This window comes from Penicillium bovifimosum (assembly GCF_028826915.1).
Source record: "Penicillium bovifimosum strain IBT 22155 chromosome Unknown utg000001l_segment0_segment0, whole genome shotgun sequence".
In the NCBI taxonomy this organism is placed as follows: Eukaryota; Fungi; Ascomycota; class Eurotiomycetes; order Eurotiales; family Aspergillaceae; genus Penicillium; species Penicillium bovifimosum.
In genome coordinates, this window is record NW_026622710.1 from 2,471,696 (window position 1) to 2,491,620 (window position 19,925).

General features: G+C 51.0%; 6 protein-coding genes across 6 annotated transcripts; 3 read left to right on the plus strand and 3 right to left on the minus strand.

The window, feature by feature from the left end:
- Window positions 1-1,290: 1,290 nt before the first annotated feature.
- N7515_000948 (J domain-containing protein) lies at window positions 1,291-6,434 on the plus strand (the record flags this gene model as incomplete). Its single annotated transcript, XM_056661692.1, has 6 exons — window positions 1,291-1,782; window positions 1,848-2,174; window positions 2,228-3,541; window positions 3,599-3,725; window positions 4,040-4,378; window positions 4,705-6,434. The coding sequence occupies 6 exons, from the start codon at window positions 1,291-1,293 to the stop codon at window positions 6,432-6,434; spliced, it is 4,329 nt and encodes a 1,442-aa protein (XP_056526858.1).
- Window positions 6,435-6,920: 486 nt separating this feature from the next.
- On the plus strand, window positions 6,921-8,772 carry N7515_000949 (SKIP/SNW domain-containing protein; the record flags this gene model as incomplete). The annotated part of the gene is made up of 3 exons (XM_056661693.1): window positions 6,921-7,070; window positions 7,129-8,550; window positions 8,614-8,772. 3 exons carry the CDS (start codon window positions 6,921-6,923, stop codon window positions 8,770-8,772), a joined length of 1,731 nt encoding a protein of 576 aa, XP_056526859.1.
- Window positions 8,773-9,176: 404 nt separating this feature from the next.
- Window positions 9,177-10,615, minus strand: ayg1 (heptaketide hydrolyase ayg1; the record flags this gene model as incomplete). Its single annotated transcript, XM_056661694.1, has 4 exons — window positions 9,177-9,356; window positions 9,411-9,543; window positions 9,599-10,467; window positions 10,523-10,615. 4 exons carry the CDS (start codon window positions 10,613-10,615, stop codon window positions 9,177-9,179), a joined length of 1,275 nt encoding a protein of 424 aa, XP_056526860.1.
- A 662-nt stretch (window positions 10,616-11,277) lies between these two features.
- Window positions 11,278-12,147, minus strand: arp2 (hydroxynaphthalene reductase arp2; the record flags this gene model as incomplete). Its single annotated transcript, XM_056661695.1, has 1 exon — window positions 11,278-12,147. The coding sequence occupies one exon, from the start codon at window positions 12,145-12,147 to the stop codon at window positions 11,278-11,280; it is 870 nt and encodes a 289-aa protein (XP_056526861.1).
- A 564-nt stretch (window positions 12,148-12,711) lies between these two features.
- arp1 (scytalone dehydratase arp1) lies at window positions 12,712-13,323 on the plus strand (the record flags this gene model as incomplete). Its single annotated transcript, XM_056661696.1, has 3 exons — window positions 12,712-12,769; window positions 12,817-12,872; window positions 12,922-13,323. The coding sequence occupies 3 exons, from the start codon at window positions 12,712-12,714 to the stop codon at window positions 13,321-13,323; spliced, it is 516 nt and encodes a 171-aa protein (XP_056526862.1).
- Window positions 13,324-13,530: 207 nt separating this feature from the next.
- N7515_000953 (uncharacterized protein) lies at window positions 13,531-14,701 on the minus strand (the record flags this gene model as incomplete). Its single annotated transcript, XM_056661697.1, is given in 3 exon segments — window positions 13,531-14,222; window positions 14,236-14,303; window positions 14,433-14,701. 3 exon segments carry the CDS (start codon window positions 14,699-14,701, stop codon window positions 13,531-13,533), a joined length of 1,029 nt encoding a protein of 342 aa, XP_056526863.1.
- Between the last annotated feature and the right edge of the window lie 5,224 nt (window positions 14,702-19,925).

Genomic DNA, 19,925 nt, shown 5'->3' on the forward strand with positions numbered 1-19,925 from the left:
AGGCTGACGTATAATGAGCTTCTTCTAACTGAAAGGAGGTCTAGGGCTCGACGTGGCTCGTTTTGCCAAGACTTTTGCTTCGTAGATCTTCCTGCGCCTCCCGCTTCAGGTACCCAACACGACAGCATCTCCAGTTTTAAATTGGGTATCTGACCTGGTACACTCAATATCCGTCATCAGTTGCTCGTTCGATATCTAGTTCTCTTGCCATATATGGGCTCTAACAGTCCCACCGACTCTGCTTCCCGGCTTGAGCTTCGCACCGATCGGCAGCTCCATGAGTTTACTGCGGTTGGGCGACAATCTCAAAATTTAGCCCAGCTTCCTGAGAGCTGCATGAACCCAATTCAACTGGGTGGGTTCAAGATTTTGCCGGATGATCATCGCGGCAACGCCTCTCAGTGGCCTTGCTTCCATCTATACTTTGCTCAGCCCCATTGAGCTCTTGGCATCGGTTTGTTTATCAATGTGATGATCAATATGCAGTTCATGGTAGCATGGTAGAGGTCATAAAGGCCTAGAAAAGTCGCTTCCACATGAAAAGACATTGACCAGCCTCAGACAAAGCCAACAACTCAGCATCAGTAGTACTAGTAGACGGTAGTGACCGTTTTCTGCTTTGGGGCTTTCCGATCAACAGATCCTCCGAAGATCAAGCAGATGTATCCGGCAGAGGATCTTCGATCACGATTCACCAAAGGACTCATCGCTGGAAAAGTTGAACCGACAGTGACGGAGAGATTGATTGCTTCAGGAAGCAGAGAGATCTCATCCTCGTGTGACAGAGATAGGCAATAACGCTCTTGATCGTATGAATGTGATCAGGTGAAGGATTTAGAAGAACTGAGCAGATGGGCAGTAGCTTTACTGTGTAGCTGCCGCTGGACGGGTGATTGTTGGTGGAAAGTGGTAGAAATTGAGGAGCGGCAGTGACCACGTATCTGCAACACAGGTGAATAGGAAGGTTGCATGTCGCGAGTCTTGATCCTCCATAGCGCCCGATACCAATGGTATTGTCTTCGACAGATGAACAGTCCATTGTGTTCGACTCCAGAAGGAATCCAAATACTACATACAACATAACAAGAGGAGTGGAAATTTCACAGCTGTCCGCTGATCACTCCACTGTTCTTGCCCAGTCTGCGGGGAAATTACAACGGAGCGGAGAGTTTCTCCGGCGGAATTCCCAACCTCTACGTTGCTTCATTGCCCTTCAATCCCAGGAACACCCCAAAATGGAGCAAATATCATAACCATATGTGTTTAACAAAATAGTGCGCACAATCCCCCATGTCCTCCTTCGATCAGTTCCCCTCCGGGGCGCAAGAGTTCCGCGCCACGGTGGACGATGATGGGCTCGACGCCGATTCCAGCATGGACGAATATCCAGAGGAAACAGACTATTACGTCCTACTAGGACTTTCGCGGGACCCGCCTCCCAAAGACTCCGAGATCCGATCAGCCCACCGCAACCTGACCCTCAGCTTTCATCCGGACAAACAGCCGCCGCATCTCCGCCATGCCGCGGAGAGTCATTTCATGCATATCCAGGAGGCATATGAGACCCTCATTGATCCAAAAAAGCGTGCCGTGTATGATATAGCTGGCGCAGCGGGTGTAAGGCGGGAATGGGGCAAGTCTGGGATTATGGGTCTTGGTGGAGAGGCGGAAAGACGAGATGTTGGTGTCAAAACGATGTCGCCAGAGCAGTTCCGTCGCTGGTTCTTGAATAAAATGAAGAAAAGGGAGCGGAAGGCGGTGGAGAGCTTGGTTGTCACCAGGGTATGCATCTATGGGGAGTGGCTCGAATGTTGGGCCGTTGCTGATCTTGACTTTGTTGAAATTAGGGCGGCCTCACATTGGGAATTGATGCCTCGACCATGGTCTCAGTTGATGAAGATGAAGATGTGCAGTTTCATATACCCTCACCGAGAGTGAATGCATACGGAGTTTCGTACAACTTCAGCACGCCGGTGTTGTTGCCACGTGTTTGGAGCACAGCAGAGGATGAAACAGAACAATCGGACACGGAAATCCGATCGGGAGAAGACGCTGAAGAGGAGGAGCCGGAGGACATGATGGTCACGTTTAATGCGGGTATAAATGGAGGCTTGGTCCGCCAAGTCAAAACAGTCCAAATCGAGTACGAGGACGGGCATGTAGAGGAAGGACCAGTATGTTGCACTGGAACCCTTGATCCCCGAACTTAGCTAACCATGGTCACCAGTATACAATGCCACCGCTCTTGGCGGCCCGCAGCATCCAACTTGGGGCATCTGTTACCCCCAATTTCAAGAATCTGGTGGGCACCAAGGGAATCTGGGCTAAACATCCCTTCTCGCTTCTGGGAGACTCTGCGGTGACCTTCGAAGCTCTTCTTCTGCCTGCCCCGGCTTTGAAAGCAAGCATTGCTCGGGCCTTCCAACCAATCCCTGGTACCAAGCCGGTTCAGGTCAGTGTGACCAGTATACACACGCGTTCTCTGGGGGAAACGCCACCCTCGTTCGAGGTCCATATCTCAAAAGAGATTGCTAAAAGGAAGCTTGGAGTTCTGAATTGGTCCAGTGGACAGATTGACTGGCCCAATTTCCTTTCTAACTTGTTCCCATCACTCGGTATGGGACTTCAGAGCGCTTTCTCGTCTGCCAACGAGTTTAGCAACCTGCAACTTGGGTTCATCTCGCTCCCCGAGAAGGCGCAAGCTACAGTAGATTTCGACGAGGAGGAGGATGAAGAAATGGATGAGGACGTTCAGCAGCTTCTCAAGAAGAAACGCAACATCGACCAGTCTGCGGAGCAATGGCAGACCCTTCTGCAGGTTTCCCCCGCAGGTGGCGCACTTGTCTTCAATTATTCTCGTAATCTCTTCTCCGGAACACCCGCTGATGATCCAGTGAGGACCGAATGGAGCTCTGAGGGCTACTTCCCGATGCCGGCAATGGACCAGGCACGCGCTGTCCGGCTCGAGATTGCAAGCATGGTTCAAACGGACTTGTCTCTAAGCTGGACAATCAAGGGCGTCCGTCGGGTAGGCGAGTACACTCGCGTTGGCCTCGGCATCGGCATCGCGGAAAAGGGTATCATGATGACAGTTTCATGGAGCCGCCTGGGACAAAGAGTTGAGCTTCCGATCAACATTTGCCCGGCTAGCGAAGCCACGTCCGGCGCTGCAGCGCTGACGGCTATTTTCCCTTGGCTGGCCTACTGCGCGATTGAATTCGGCTATATCCGCCCACGCGATAAGAAGAAGCGTCGACAGGCCGCTGCTCGCCGCCACCGCGAACTGAAGAAGCTGATCCCGAAGAAACGCGAGGAAAGTCTTCAGGCCATTGAGCTCATGAGCGATCAAGTCCAAAGGCGTCAAGCACGAGAGGAAGAACAAGATGGTCTTGTCATCCTCAAAGCTGAGTATGGCTATGTACCACCTACAAAGAAGAAAGCCAAGAATGGGTTCACGGAGCCGTGTTTGATTGATGTCACTGTTCCTGTTGCTGCGCTAGTCAACCGGGGTCAGTTGGTGATCTCTGGCAAATCCAGAAAGGTAAGCCATGCAAATCCTGATTTGTTGGACTTGAAAAACTAACTTGTATGCGTCTAGTTCCAAATTCTGGGATTCCATGACCCAGCACCATTGCTGCCCAAACGGTTGAAGATCTGGTACAAATTCCAGGGACGTGATCATTTTGTCGAGACAGACGAGAAGGAAGATATCGTCTGCCCCCTGCGTACACATCTTATGTCTACGTGAAGAGGTGTAAGACTCGTTGGTATGTTGGAGATTTCCTGTTTCCATGTAATTATAGCATTTGATGGTTTATTAGCGTCAACAACCAATTTAAAGCTCCCTTCTTCACATCTCGTTTGTCGCTGTAGGCAAGACTGAGTATACTGTTGAGCAGCTTTATTAACGCGGAGAACCTCACATGTAGGTGAACCTAACTTGGTAATGGATTCTGTATAGCTTTACTATTGATTGAGCCAACTGTTCAATGTTGAAGTCCGTTGGACAGTTGGCTCAATACTAATAACGGAACACTAGATGGACTACGTCGGGCTGGGTTCGAACTTGACTTCGGCCCCGATGGGGGCGGTATTGCGCGTGCATACTTCACCCGAGGCGGCGGTTACTACATCGACGTTGGATGCAGCAAGCTCATCATCGACGGGAAAATAAAGGTCATCCATAACCCTGGCGGCATCAATGGCTTCACTGATCGTGAGCTGCTCTTGGCGAACGGCGACTCTCTGCCGGCGGATGTCGTTGTCTTGGCTACTGGATACGGTAGCATGCGCACGACGGTCCGGAAAGTCTTAGGTGACAAGGCTGCAGATAGGTGCTCTGATGTCTGGGACTTGGATGCAGAAGGAGAGCTTCAGGGTGTAAGGCCTCATCCGGTTATGAGTTATCTTTCCTTCGAATAAGCACTATCAAGAGATAGTCTATGAAGCGGCGGAGATGGAAAGATAGAAGCTGTTGACATACAGAGGATGTCTTTGGATGTCTTTGTGCCTTTGAGTTTGCAGCCTGAGGCTCTCATCCATTGTTTGTCCTCTCTGTTTATGCAGGCTTAAATACAGCCTACTCTCCATATTTTCATGGATCAGTTTCCTCTTCCTATTTCCCCATGCCACTACATAGTTTCCTATCAACAGAAGCAAAACCAGACGCCCCTTTGGGAACTGAATAAAACAACACCTGCAAAGGGGCTGCCGAAGGATCGCCTCAGGGTGCCCAACCTGTACACCGGCATTTGGTTGGCCCGAAATCATGGCTTATACCCCCCGCGCTCCCCTTGGAGCTCTGGGGCTTCATTGAGTCACATCTATCCAATGCCGACATCAAATCTTTGCGCCTGACATGCAAGCAACTCAGCAATATAGTGTTTCTTCGGTTCAATCGTGTTTTTTTATCCGCCAACCCTCTCAACATAGAGGTCTTCCGCAACATTGCATCACACGACAAGTACCGTTATCAGGTCAACGAGATTATCTGGGATGAGGCGCGGTTGCGTCGGGGTCCCCCACGACGAAATCAATTTGATGAGCCACATGCACATGAATTGCTCTCGGACGAGGAGAGAGACGATAATCCCCATGAATGGAGTGGGATATACCATAAACACCCCAGTCGATACACAAAGGAGATGACAGAGCGCGGTGGGTATGAAGAGGAACATTCGTGTCCTAAATGGTTCAGAAACGCTTGTGAGGAAAACCTTTTCGTTATGGAATGGCGGGAAGATAACGATGTGGACAGGCCTGACCATATCGCTCGCAGAGAACAGGTTCTGGCTCAGCCTTGGCTGGGGGTGCGCTGGCAATATTATCAGCAGTTGCTGCGTCAACAGAAGGATGTTCTTGCCAGTCAGAGTGATTTGGAAGCGTTCGCGTTCGGCGTTAAACAGTTTCCTGCCCTCAAGAGAGTTACCATCACACCTTCAGCCCACGGTCACCTCATCAGCCCCCTTTACCAGACCCCTATGATTCGGGCTTTCCCGAAAGGTTTCAATTACCCCATTCCTCGTGGTTGGCTGTACGCTAGAACCGTGAGGTGGCCCGCTGCAGCATATTCGTGGAATCAATATCCAGAGCTTAGAGATCGGTACCGCGGGTTCCGCACAGCAATGCGTGTCCTCGCCAATGAACCCAACTCTGTTTCTGAGCTGGTGATGACTTCTAACGGTATCCTCACGGGGATCAACTGCAGAATCTTCGACGAGCCCTGCGAAGAGTACGACCATCTCGCTACCGTGCTTAAGAAGCCGGGCTTCCGCCGTCTGGATATTGCCTTGCTTGCCGGTGGTCTCCATGATGAAGACCTCGAAGCATGCTGGCGATCCCTGCTTGGTGGGCGTCTGCGCCGGGCACTTGGTGAAGCAAAAGACATGGAAGAGTTCAGGCTGCATACCCCATTTGATGAATTTCTCAACGATAACAACGGATATCCTCTGCTCCCATTACGGGACATAGGTCCCGTGGAACAATGGTCGAAACTGCGCCATTTCGAACTCTCCGGCTTTGTTATCTCACAGGAGGATTGTGTCTCTTTCCTCAAGACGCTACCAAAATCCGTTCGCTCCATTGAACTTAGTATGCTGCACTTCCGTTTTGACGATGAAGACTGGTTTAGCATGCTGGAAGAAATCAAGGGAATGGTATCGGAGGGCACGCTATGGGGAGACCGGGACGCTGGATCAAGACCCAAAATTACCATCGGCGTGGCAGAACACCCACTCGTGGACATGAGCCCTTGTACATATGGATACGGTGTATGGATTGAGAAGGAGGTAGAGGATTTCATCTACGGTGAAGGGGAAAATCCCTTTAGGGAGCATCGTCCCTGGGAAATCCAACTTGGAGTTGGTGTGCTGAGGAATACATTGGACCCCGGTTTTGAACTTCCACACGACCGATTCTTAACTGTTGTCTGGTGAATATTGCTATTAATTTGCTAAGGAAAATTATGACCCCAATGAATAGTTACTGATTCAAACATGTGCCGCGTGCGTAAGGGTCCATCGCCGGCCCAATTAGTCTTACAACGACGGGAGTATGTAGATTGAATGGTAGAAATGGGGAAGCAAAGAAAGTCGGGCTCGTAGATACATAAAGTAGGAAAGCTGCCTACTCGAGTAGATTAGGGACAAAGTCTAGGCTTTCGGCAAAGTTGCGAATCGACCTTCCTATGGAAAACAGGCCGATCCGACCGGTACACGTGAACGGACTTTCTGATGAACACAGGTCATACGGCAGTTCAAACGAGCCAACTATGCAGTTGGATCGAAAGGTCTTGGCATTCAAATACGTTACCGCACACCGACCACGTGCGCAGTTTATTCCGAAAAGCCAAATGGAGCGTCACTCCATGATGTATCCTCATCATTCACGAGTGCACAGCTCTTGAGTTGCTCACTCCCACAATGTCTACATCTATCGCTTCTGGGCTTTTTAAGTCCCTTCCAAAACCAAAATACACTGGTGAGGATGAGGAGTTGCCACAACATGCGCAACCCCGTGGTCCGCGCGTGGTCGGCGCCGACCAGCTAGATGAAACACAGGTTGTCTTGCGGGTGAGTTCTATCTGGATTTTCTTCTATGAAAATAGGACTAAACTAACTCCATCCTTAGAGAACCGGCCCCCCGCCCTATGGAAACCGCACAGGATGGCGACCTCGCGCCGCCGAAGATTTTGGAGATGGCGGCGCGTTCCCAGAGATTCTAGTGGCCCAATACCCTCTCGACATGGGCCGAAAGGGAACATCCTCAACCTCAAATGCGCTTGCTGTTCAGGTCGACGCCGAAGGAAAAGTCAAGTACGATGCGATCGCCCGCCGTGGACACGCCGACAACCGCACCGTACATGCCTCGTTCAAAGATCTGATCCCGCTCCGACAGCGGGTGGATATGGGAGAGATTTCACTGGAGAAGCCGTCCGAAGAAGAGATCCAGGCTCAGATGGAGAAGACAAAGGCCGCCCTTTCAACATTGGTCGAAGGAGCTGCGTCCGCACAGAAACCGAAGAACGTGAAGGGCGGGCGAAGAGCCGAGCCGACCTTCGTTCGCTATACCCCCGCGAACCAGATGGGAAACAATGGCCGCCAAAATGACCGCATCATGAAGATCGTTGAGCGACAACTGGATCCTATGGAGCCGCCCAAGTTCAAGCACAAAAAGATTCCCCGTGGCCCGCCCTCCCCTCCACCTCCTGTTATGCATTCGCCGCCGAGGAAGCTCACGGCGGAGGACCAAGAGGCCTGGAAGATCCCCCCGCCGGTCTCGAACTGGAAGAATCCCAAGGGTTACACTGTGCCTCTGGACAAGCGTTTGGCTGCTGATGGACGTGGACTTCAAGATGTCACCATCAACGACAAATTCGCCCAGTTCGCAGAGGCTTTGTTCACCGCCGATCGACATGCTCGTGAAGAGGTGCAGCTCCGAGCTCAAATGCAGCAGAAGTTGGCCGAGAAGGAGAAAGCGCAGAAGGAGGAGCATCTCCGGATGCTGGCACAGAAGGCTCGCGAGGATCGCGCTGGTCCCAGTCGTCGGGTTCGTTCTCGCTCCCGAAGTGTGAGCCGCAGTGTGTCGGTCTCCTCGTCCAGGTCTGCTACGCCCAGTGAAGAGGATGAAGCCGCTCGAGACCGCGCAGAGGCTCGTCGTGAGCGACGACGTGAAGACGAGCGCAAGCTGCGCCAGTCTCGCATGGGTACGGAGCGCCGCATTCAAGCCATGGCCCGAGAACAGAACCGTGATATCTCCGAGAAGGTGGCGCTTGGTCTGGCCAAGCCGACACAGAGCTCTGAAACCATGTGGGATTCACGTTTGTTCAACCAGACCAGTGGCATGCAAACTGGTTTCAACGAAGACAACCCTTACGACAAGCCGCTGTTCGCTGCGCAGGACGCCATAAACAGCATTTATCGTCCTCGTGCCCAAGCTGACGCCGACGATGAAGATGCAGGCGAAGGCGAGATGAGTCGGCTCGAAAAGACCAAGCGATTTGAGGTCTTGGGACGCGCCAAGGAGGGCTTCCGAGGCGCTGCTGAAGCCGAGGTGAGCTTTCTTCCTAAACCAATTACCTTTTTTTCATCGCTAATAAGTTTCTTCTTTTTATAGGAGCGCGAAGGTCCTGTCCAATTCGAGAAGGATACTGCTGATCCATTCGGCATCGATAACATGATTGCCGATGTGACTTCCGGCCAGAAGCGCTACGGGATTCAGGAGGCTGAGAACGACGACCGCAAGTCAAAACGCCCAAGGGTGGACGACGATTGAATTCATATTTGACATCTATCCCTCTGTGATCTCTTCTTGCGCATCGAAAATATTCTTATGCATTGCGGGCGTTTTGGGCAGTGCAATCTCTACCACCATGTGGTTTCTCAAAGCCAAATCGGAATTTAAGCGAGTCGATCAGGCTTGCGTCGGGTCAAACGGGAGATGCTTCTCATCTTCAACTACATATCAACAATGACAAAGTGGTTAATCACCGTGCATCTCAATCAGTAGCATTTCCACGTCTCTACGCATAAATATGTGCAGGTCAATCAATGACGCAGATAACTTTCAAGCTCATTTATGCCGGTCTGGGAACAATAACGCATGCAGGTACAATCCAATTAACCACTCGTTTATTACAATACAGAATAACATTGACTCTTTGACACCGTGAAAATCACTTAGTTCTTCACCTGCTTCATGTTGGGAGAGAGTACACTCTCCAACCACTTGTAGGCCACCGGCAGACTGTCAGGGTATCCCATGTGCACTCGGTTCTCGAAGAACCGTCCTTCCTTGGGACCTCCGTGGTTGAGGAGCACCATCGAGTCCTCAATGGGGACACAACCGTCATCAATGCCCTGGAATTCGTCAGTTTGTTTCTTTCCCATGTATAATCGAACCGGAATACATACGTTGAGCAAAAGCAGACGACAGTTGTCCTGGTCAATAATACCAGTCTCGACAAGCGAGAACTTCTTCTTAGAATTCTGCACGAAGTCCTCAAGACTGTCATAGCCATACTTCTCGGCCAAAGCAGGTGTAAGCCTAGAATATGGTCAGTCAGTCACAACCAGGAAAAAGCAAACTCAGCATAACTCACTCAAACGGATACTCATGGTCATTGGCCTTAGCCAACCACTCCGGATCAAACACATGATGCGACCCGGGTCCATGAGCAACAGAACCCGCAAGCCTGTCACGATGCGTACAAGCCGCCCGAATGGCATAGTAGCCACCTGCACTAAGCCCCCAAGCCGCAACCCGCTCCATATCAAATTCCCTCCGTCCAGCCATGTAGTCAAGCACACTAGACCAAAGCCTATCCGCCGACTCCGGATCCGCAGGATCAGCAGGACAATCCGCCGTCCCCGGAATCTCCGCGATAACAGTCGCCCAGCCGCGGTTGATGATCTCGTGGGTGCGCTGGCTGTTGTCAGGTCTGTACCCGTCCAGTCCCGTCATGAGCAGCACAGTCGGAACAGGGCCGTTGCTCGCTTCTTTGGGAAGACGGATGTAGATCGGGATTGTGGGGCCGTCGCGGCCCGCGCGGTGCGTGTGCGGGATCACCTCTTCTTTGATGATGGGGTCCCAGAGGGAGGCACCTTGGAGGTAGACTTTCTTCTGGAGGTTGAAGGCGCGGCGCTTGATGGAGGTTTCTGGCTTGGTTGACGGGCTTACGTAGGGGAAGCGGGAGATGCGGAGGACCACAGCTGCGCGGCGGTAGAGGTCGGCGGCTGTGGAGGTTTGGCCTTTTGAGAGGGCTTCGTTGGCTTCGGCTTCCAGTTTTGCTGCTGTTTGGAGAAAGGCTTCGGTATAGGCGTCTGTGGAGGCGTCGTTGATGTTTTCCTTGGATGTGTTAGGGCTGGGCTTTGTGTGTTTGGGGATTGCGCTTACGGCGATGAGCTTCTGGAAAATCGGCTCAAAGTCCTCGATGGAGCCATCGTGGAATGGGTAGATGGATTTGGTGCACTGACAATGACTTCTGTTAATCTCTCTTCCTTTTCTTCTGGGTTGCGAGACATACGCAGAATTTCCACTTCGTCTCCCACAGGGCCTTGATAGACCCCTTGTGTGGGTAGACAGTGTCGAACTTGTCTCCGAGAATCCAGTTCACCATTTTGACTTTGATACAGATGATACAAATGATGTGGAAAATGGCCAATTGGCTATATAGAGAGCTTCAGAGAGGAATTGCTCCGTTTAATGCCCTAAATGTACGCGTAACGTCCCATTCTGAGTGCTTTGCCATCTGCACTCGGTAGAAACAGCTGCTACAGAGCGGAGCCAAGGCAGAACGGTGGCGGATGCAAACAGTAGGGTCGTCAATGCCATGTGCTTGAAAACAGGGGTGATCCATCGACTTGGTGATCTTGGCAGGGCATGGATGCTTCGGGCTTCCGAATGCGGCGACGCTGACGTTAGACCTTAGGAGCGCTCTCGGCTTCCGTTGTTTTTTGTACGAGAGTAAACTGATTGGTCTTGTTGTCTCGCAAAATGCAAAAGCGCCGGTGTTGGTCTAGTTGTGCTTTCGGTACATTGCACGTTTTACTCGGGGAGCCATCACCTTGTACGGAGGTCGGAGAGTGAACTGGCAGTCTGGCACTAGAACAATTCTCTTCACTTTCACCCTATGCAAAGCAATACAAGATGAGACATTGAAATGGACGAATAGATCATTAAATATAGCAAGAAATTCTGATTCTATGTATAGCTCTAAGTATTGTCCCAAGACCTCAGAATCCAAAATCCAAAACACCTCAACACCAATATCAAGTTCAATTAGATATTGGCACCACCGTTGCATGGCAGAATTTGACCTGTAAACCGGACATAATTAGTCATTTTCTCGTAGGGGGTCAAGCCAGCATTCCAGTACTCACCGTTGATCCATTCTCCAGCGGGACTGGCCAGGAATGCCACAATGCGGCCGATATCCGCAGGCACACCACAGCGCCCAAGGGGGCTACCATTAGCCAAAGCCTGCTCAATCTCCTCAATAGAAGAATTCTGATCGCAGCCAGGCGCATAACGCCACGCATTGCTCATCCACATGTCACTCTTGACACCAGCAGGCGCAATCGCATTAACAGTAGCCTTCTTCTTGCCGAAATCAGCAGCGAAGCAGCGAGTAAAGCCTTCGACAGCGCTCTTGCTGCCCGCGTAAAGTGAATGTCCAGGAACACCAAGACCCGCAGCAATAGACGACATCAGCACGACACGACCGCCAGGCTGGATGTGGTTGTAGGCGTTCTTGGCGACGAAGAACTGCGCTCGTGTGTTCAGGTCGAACACCGCGTTGAAGTCGTCCAGAGTGGTCTCGGACAGGGGCACGAACTTCTCGGTTCCGGCGTTGGACACCACGATGTCCAGTCGTCCGAAGTGGCTGACTACCTGCTCGAAAAGGGCCTCGATTGACTCGACTTGAGTCAGGTTGGCTTGGAAGGCTGCGCCGTGCACACCCTCGGCTTGGATTTGTTGGACCACCGCGTCGGCAGTCTTCGAGCTGCTGGCGTAGTTGATGGCGACGTTGGCGCCCTTCTTTGCGAGCTCCAGCGCGATGCCGGCGCCGATGCCACGGCCGCCGCCGGTCACTAGGGCGACTTTGCCGGCGAGCTCGGGCTGGGTGGCATTGGGGTTGGGGACGACCATTTTTGTAGACGGTTGATTAGAAGGGAAAAGTGGGAAGGGGTGTATAGGACTGAGTGGGAAAACGCGCTGGTAGGAGGGGACCGTAGCCTAATATTCAGTCTGTTAATTTGAAGTCGCATAAGATTGTTCGAGGCTGCAATCAGCTTGCTGGCCTAGTTCCTTCATTCACCACTGCCTGTTGCAGCTGGTGGAGTCTGTGTCCGGATCAGTCATCGAGATACTGGAATGATAATTGCCAAGTTTCACTCCTTTGTAACATCTCAGTGGCCATTATCGATCACGTCTGAACGCTCTATGTCTGCTTGCGAAGGTGAATGCGGAATCCTTGGCAATACCAAGCCCCGGATGCGGAAAGCCATGAGGTTGTCTCCACCATCTGTCACATCCCAGGCCATCGGGGGCATTGTTATGCTTCCGGGGCCGAGGGATGTTCTGGCCAAATTCGGGGAATGCTGGTTTCAGGGAAATGAGACAGAAATGAAATTTGGATATACTCGCCCTCCGTGGCTCGTGACTATCGCCAGAACCTCAGAATCTACACAAGTCACTACCTAATCGATAATCATGTCTCCTGCCATAAAGAACATAATCGCTGAGCCCAACTTGGACATCAGCTTCCAAGGTTGGTCTACACGTGCATGCGACTAGACAAATACTAACATCCCACAGACTATCTCATCCTCTCGAAGCTTGTATTCGACTGGGCTGATAGTTACGATGCCAAGGTACGCATCTTGTCATCACCCATACGAGATCAGCACTAACTATCTCCAGGACTGGGATCGACTGCGCAGCATCATCGCCCCGACCTTGACGGTCGACTACACCAAGATCGGTCTGAAAAGATGGGACAACATGGCTGCTGATGACTACATGGCCATGGTTACCCACCCTGGCTTCCTCGGTGACAGGACCATCAAGACACAGCATCTGCTTGGCCAGACTTGGTGGGAGAAGATCTCTGACACTGAGGTCATCGGTCACCATCAGTTGCGTGCTGCGCACCAGGTCTACGAGACTGAGGAGCTGGAGACTGTCAAGCTACGCGGTCACTCCCACGCTACAAATGAGCACTACTACCGCAAGGTTAATGGGATTTGGAAGTTTGCTGGGCTCAAGCCCGATGTTCGATGGAACGAGTTGCGCTTTGAGGAGGTCTTCAAGGGTCTTGACTAGATGTACATTGGAGGCTAAGCTTTCAACGGGGAGACTTGGTATAATTCGAGATAGTCATTGACTAATGAAATCTCATCCATTTTCATTGCCTAGGTACCTACCTTTCCAAACCTAGTAGGTAGCCGTGCGACTTAGCGAAGCAATAGGCTCCGGCGAGATTATAGATATGTCTACTGCAAGATTCTCATTGGCAGCAATGACAGCAAGCTAAAACCCGACTTCCGAATCCGATGTATTATTGACCGGTGTAAGTAAGCTACAGCGGTCATATTCATCATCATCGTCAACTGCTGCAGGTTCTTCCTCCCCAGGTTGCTCAGTCTTCCCCTGGGGGTCTTCTTCCGCACGGACCCTCTCCATCATTCTGGCGATAGCACATTCCACCATAGCTTGGATCCAGGCATCATCTGGGGTTTGGGAAGAAACTCCTCGGAGGTCATCAGCAATCTCCTGAAGTTTCGCTTTTCCTTCTATGGTATGGGTATCAAAAGATCTGCGCCGGCTAAGACACTTGGCTACCTGATCTGTTGCGAACAGTCTCGTCCAAAAGAAGAAATTCTCATTGACAGAGACGGACAACCTGCGTAGTTCTTGAGACACGTGCATTCTTAGCATATCGTTCCGGATGTCGGATACCTCTGCGGATGGCCGTCTTTTATATGCGGTCTCCAACAAGCTGATAATGTATTGGCCAGTTGGCGTTTGAATCATCGAGAATAGGTTCTTAGCATCATAGCTGTTGTCCGTACAGACTGTGGCTGCTGGGGAATCTGCTTCGGATAATAGATCCGTCGAGGCATCATCTTCCTCGGTGGCCTGGGTATTGCCTTTGGTCGAACTTGAGGACGCTTCTCCAGATCCACGCTGCTCGTGGACTTCACCAGTGAAGCTCGGCGGGACTAATGAACACACCCTCGCAATCCCTGGTCCCAAACCCACGGTAGGGCTTCTGCTCCTCGGTTGGATTGTCGTCCCCGGTGCTGGTAACTGGACAGAAGCTCGTCTATAGACAGTGACCTGGAAAGTTGTAAAGTGGTGCTTACACTTATAAACCATGTCTCTTCCAATTTGGTCAGCTATGTTCTCAATGAGCAGTCATGGAGCCATACACGTCTGTTATCCACTGCTGTATGAGCAATCTCTGGTCGATCTCGGAAAATTCTCCCCAGCCAGAGGGAACATAGTGTCGAGGTTTGTGGGGTCTTCGATGCACCCCAACGCAAAATGGGACATCGAGTCCTGGCTTCTCGACTCCCTGTGTCACCTTTAGGTTATTTGCTTTCGCCCAGTAGATGAAGATTCCGAGTCGGTAGTCTTCGGGCTTGAAGATGCCGAGCCTGATCTTATCGCAACAAAATACTTCGAGCTTGGCTGTCATCGTAGGACGTAGTGCTGCAGGGTATAATTAAGTGGTTGGATCTGGGTAACTGGGAAAAGCTCTTCGGCTGCTGAAATACGCGTCTCAGCAGCTTGTCTATTGAGCGAGTCATTATTCGCTCATGAGTCATGGGCTACGTGATACACCATCGGCGATGATAGTCTTTTCGTTATTGATACTCTACCTTGGAAATTCCACGATGACGTGTCTGGAGGCAGCCTCTACTTCCTATGGTTGGTACATGGCCCATGGGGTAGTATATCAGTTCCAAATAACTTGCCCTGCGAGAATTCTATAAACTTCTGTCCCAATACCTATATCACATAGATCCAACAAGTTCACCAAGTAAAGCTTGGAATGGGCCTGCTATCTGCCTCGTGGTGCATATTTAGGCCTTAGCACTACCTGATCAATACTGGTGATCCCCATGTTCCATATACGTGTTTTGGGTCCGCACTGAAAAGGGAAAGAACCATCCACGCTCCTTCTCATCCAACAAGAACTCCTTTCCAAATGAGGAAGGCACAACCCACGCTCCTTCCTCGTTCAGGAAGGACCCGTCACTTGATTCGAGCTCTCAGCCAAAGGTATAAATACCCCCTCCTCCTCATCCTCTCTTTTTTTTTTTCCTTCTACACATCTCTTCCTCTCCTTTTTACCATTCCTACCCTACCTCAGGCGCTGTCCCACCTAAGGCATCATCCACCCCTAAGACATCCACCATGCATAAGAACTTTCCAACTTTGGGCCACCTACCTTAGGGACCTGGGTGTCATGGCTTTCAGTCATGGTGCACCATGAAAGGATGCCATGGCATGTTACACGTGATGAAATGTTTCTGTTTGCTCGTTTGTCTCTACCTTGACTGCGACTCCTATCCTCCCTCCGCTCCATGCCATGCTGCCTCGACCCTCCTCAGACTTTCAAGTCTCCTTTACTCAATCACATTTAGCCTCGCTGTGGCGGGCTTCGGCTTCCGGACAATCGGGAGGCTAGATGTGATAAATACCCCTCACCCACGCCAACTGGAAGCTTCCGTTGAACCACCTCGACTCGGGCACCTATCTTCAGTCTCACCGTGGCGGGCCTCGCGGCTTCAGGACAATCGGGAGACTGGATATAGGAACCGCAACCACCCCACCGCAACCGCAGCCGCATCCACCTCCCCTCACCTATCTTCGGTTTCACCGTGGCGGGCCTCGCGGCTTCAGGACAATCGGGAGACTGGATATAGGAACCGCAACCACCCCACCGCAACCGCAGCCGCATCCACCTCCCCTCACCTATCTTCGGTTTCACCGTGGCGGGCCTCGCGGCTTCAGGACAATCGGGAGACTGGATATAGGGACCGCAACCACCCCACCGCAACCGCAGCCGCATCCACCTCGACTCACCTATCTTCAGTTTCACCGTGGCGGGCCTCACGGCTTCAGGACAATCGGGGAACTGGATATAGCAACCGTGACCACAATTTGACCATCTCCAGTCCACAACCTCCAGTCACCTATATTCAGTCTCACCGTGGCGGGCCTCACGGCTTCAGGACAATCGGGAGAGTGATATAGGAACCGCAACCACCCCACCGCAAACACCCCATCACAACCGCATCCACCTCGACTCATCTATGTTCAGTCTCACCGTGGCGGGCCTCACGGCTTCAGGACAATCGGGAGACTGGATATGGTACCGCTTAATAGCCCTCGCTCTTCCACGTCCGCTCTGCCACATCCACTATTCCATGTCACTCACCTCTATCCAGCCTTGCCGTGGCGGGCCTATTTGGCTTCAGGGCAATCGGAAGGCTGGGTATGGAACCCTGCTCCACTCAATTCACTGCCTCCACCCTCCATCAAGAGAGACCTCCACAGGACCTTCAGGACTTCTTAGCCTTTCCAAACCCATCAAAGACTGTGTTCACCTCCTCGCCAATAACCAACAACTATTCCATTGTCTGCCATGCATCCGGTCAACCCTTCTTGCCATCTTACTCTTCAGGCCCTTCAATTTGGCCTGCACGTCAATGTCTTATCCTCGGCCACCTTCTACTTAAACAGCCTACCTATCCATCGATTAACCTTCCCGTCTTGACTCTTACGCCCGCCATCATGTCGACTCTTTCAACATGCTGTCTGCCGTGCCTCCCATCATAGCCTTCTTGCCATCTTTCTTCATCTCCAACCAAACGCCATTGACCAACTTCTACCAGCCGGCCTTTGATATCTCAAATATTCTCTATGACCGTCCACTACTGAAATAAACCAACCCTCCATCTACCTTTATATCCATCAACCATTATCCATCAACTGTTACTCATCAGTCACCCATCAGCAACTTGATATTACAACCAACACATCCGTTTATGGCATTCTTAACCGTCATCTACCTAAGACCTCAACTCACCATCACAACCAACGGGCCTGTTCCCTCCGGCCTTCAAATCTTCACCCTGTTCTCAGGATTGGAATTCCTTCTTGGCCTGTTCACCAACGGGCTTCTCACCATCTCCTTGCCATTCACCACCCGCCATTGACAGACCACGCCTTATCCTCCTACAAACCCTTTGGACTTGTCCTTTCTGGCCACTCACTGCCAACGTCATTGACCAATAAGCCTTCTTGTATCCGCATTGACGGCGAGTAATTCGCACCATCAAACAAGCAGATTCAATCTTCGGACCTACCATCCTGACTACCTGCGACGAACCACCAAGAAGCATAATCGTCCTCTGCAGTCTAGCCGCCAGTCAACATTGGTTGTGCTACCACGAAAGAATCTCTACATCCTGATAACCAGTCAAAACATCGATCATCCGCGCTCATGGGCCTCCGGTACTTGGAACATCATCATAACTACCTGTTCTCTATAACGCCCAGCACCCCGCAATAGCTCTTGCCTCATTGGGTCTTACATTATTTGGCCACCAATCACCATTGACCATACAGCAGTCAACCTGTCTATCAGTATGGATATTGGCCTTTTCATATTCGCGTTTGCGGGCTTGCTCAACGCCACCCAGACGAACCATCCCTCGATGCTTACCCACGCGTCGATCATCATCTTGGGGACATGCCCCGTTGGCTTTCTATCATCCGCTCTGCCTCCGTGCATCATGGCAGCCACCAACTAGATTACCACCACGCTGCAGCTCTCACGGATGAATCGTGTTCTCAAATTGCAAATCTACTCCTCCGTGCAACAGTCAAACCGGCAATGAAAGTGTCTTTCATCGAGTCACGATCTTTGGGTCTTCATACGGATGCTCTATTCCAGAATAGCCGAGATGTTTTTGTCTGCGGATGTCTTCTTACTTTTCACGTCCCTTTCTTTCGCTGCCTCTACCCTCAGGAGATCTGTGCCTACATAACAAACTTTAGTGCTCAATAAATTCTACCTACTTAATTGCTATTACAGTGTATTGGCTTTAGATCACGAAATTCTGACTTCCGACTAACTAGTTAGTAACTGCATAACTATGCTGATTTTCAGTCTTTTCATCAAATAAAACAACCTTTCATATCATTCAAGATCATGTCACTTTCATCGCCCGGGCTGTACCTAAAGCCCTCCTACAGTCCTACTTGTGATATGCTCCTCATCGCGTGCCCGGAATTGCACAATCACGAGTGTTTGTACTTTGTACGTATTTGCCAATTTGGTAGGCAAATGCCGCAAACCGGTCATGCATGATGCAACACTCATAAACACGTGTCAAATATCCCGTGATGTTGTTGTCACCTGACATAGTCCCTTGCTTTCTTTGATCCTCCAGCTCTCTTCGAAATTGTTGGTATCACCAGCTAGGTCCTGTGTACACAGCTAAGTGGACAGATGTGCTTAACGCAATGGTCTTGTATTCTGTATTGATTGATTGATGTCTTCTGTGTGTCTAAGGGGACCTAGGGGGATATGCCCTGGATCCCGCACGTGACACACCGGCCCTCGGCGGTCACAACGCCGAGCGGCACATACGACTGCAGGCCGCCAAGTCACAAGCGGATATATCCCGACACTGGCAGCTTTTCCTTTGTGCAAAGGGATCAGGGGGATATATCCCGACAGAAATGAACCTGGAATCACTCTGTCCCCGTAATGGGGAAAGTTTGCCTAGCATAGGGCATCCAAATCTGACTCAAATTACCGGCTGTTCTGGCCTGTTCGTCAGAAGAGACCACCAATATTTCACACCTCTCTAGTCTCTAGAGCTTGAACACAATACAAACTCTGTGCTCCCAAACTCGGTGATGTCAAACTAGAGAAACACGAAGATTCTAGGGCATTTCAACAAGAGATTGACGCCGACAACAATCTGCAGTCACTTCAAGGAGCCGTGATTCCAACTGTTCTTGGCAAGGATCTTTCTGTGACCGCCGCGCGCTTTTTCTCTCTGATATGGACAGGATGACTCTGTACGAAGCTGCTGAAGCTGACATTGATGAGAAAAGGAATTGAAACTCATCTTGAGGATGCATCGCAAACCGAGTATAATGATGAGAATCCGTGCAATTTTCTAGTTTGCCATGATCGTATCGTCATTGTCGATCTGGAGGCAGTGGAATCCTATGCTGAAAAACCACGCTGGGAACGCAGCGTCAATTCTGGCAACGCGGACTACCTGTTGAGCAGATACAGATACATGAGGGATCCAGGTCTCCCTCAAACGATGGATTTATCTACAACTATTGATATAATGTCATGGTTCTATATACTAGCAGAATCACCTACTCCGTACGGAGACATGAGAGACCAATCTCGCACTCAAGGCCGCTGTCATATGACTGAAACGGAAAGGAAAATCCATCGGACCATCTCACGTCGCAGTCACGCGACCTAAAATCTGCTTATATATGTCGCGTACGACTGTTTACTTTCCTTCTCCTTTCCTCTTCCTCATCTCCCTTCAAATTTCCAATCTCCTCGTCTCTTTTCATTCCTCCAACACTGAAACCACCAGCAAGGAACGTCTTGCTCATCCTATGCCCATCCTCCCATATACCTGGGGCATGACCACCTTGCCCCCTGACTTTTAATTGTCTCTTCGGTCATCATGAAAGGCAACCATGGGCATATTTTGCAAGTACATACGCTCTGTTCTCCAGCCTATTCCCTCTTTCATTGCTCTTTCTTTCTTCGGTATTGCGCACGCTTGGCCTTGCATTCGGCCGAATTAGGGTCCATGTGGCAGCTGGCCCCGTAGCTGCGCATGCTATCGACGGGGAGAAGGAGC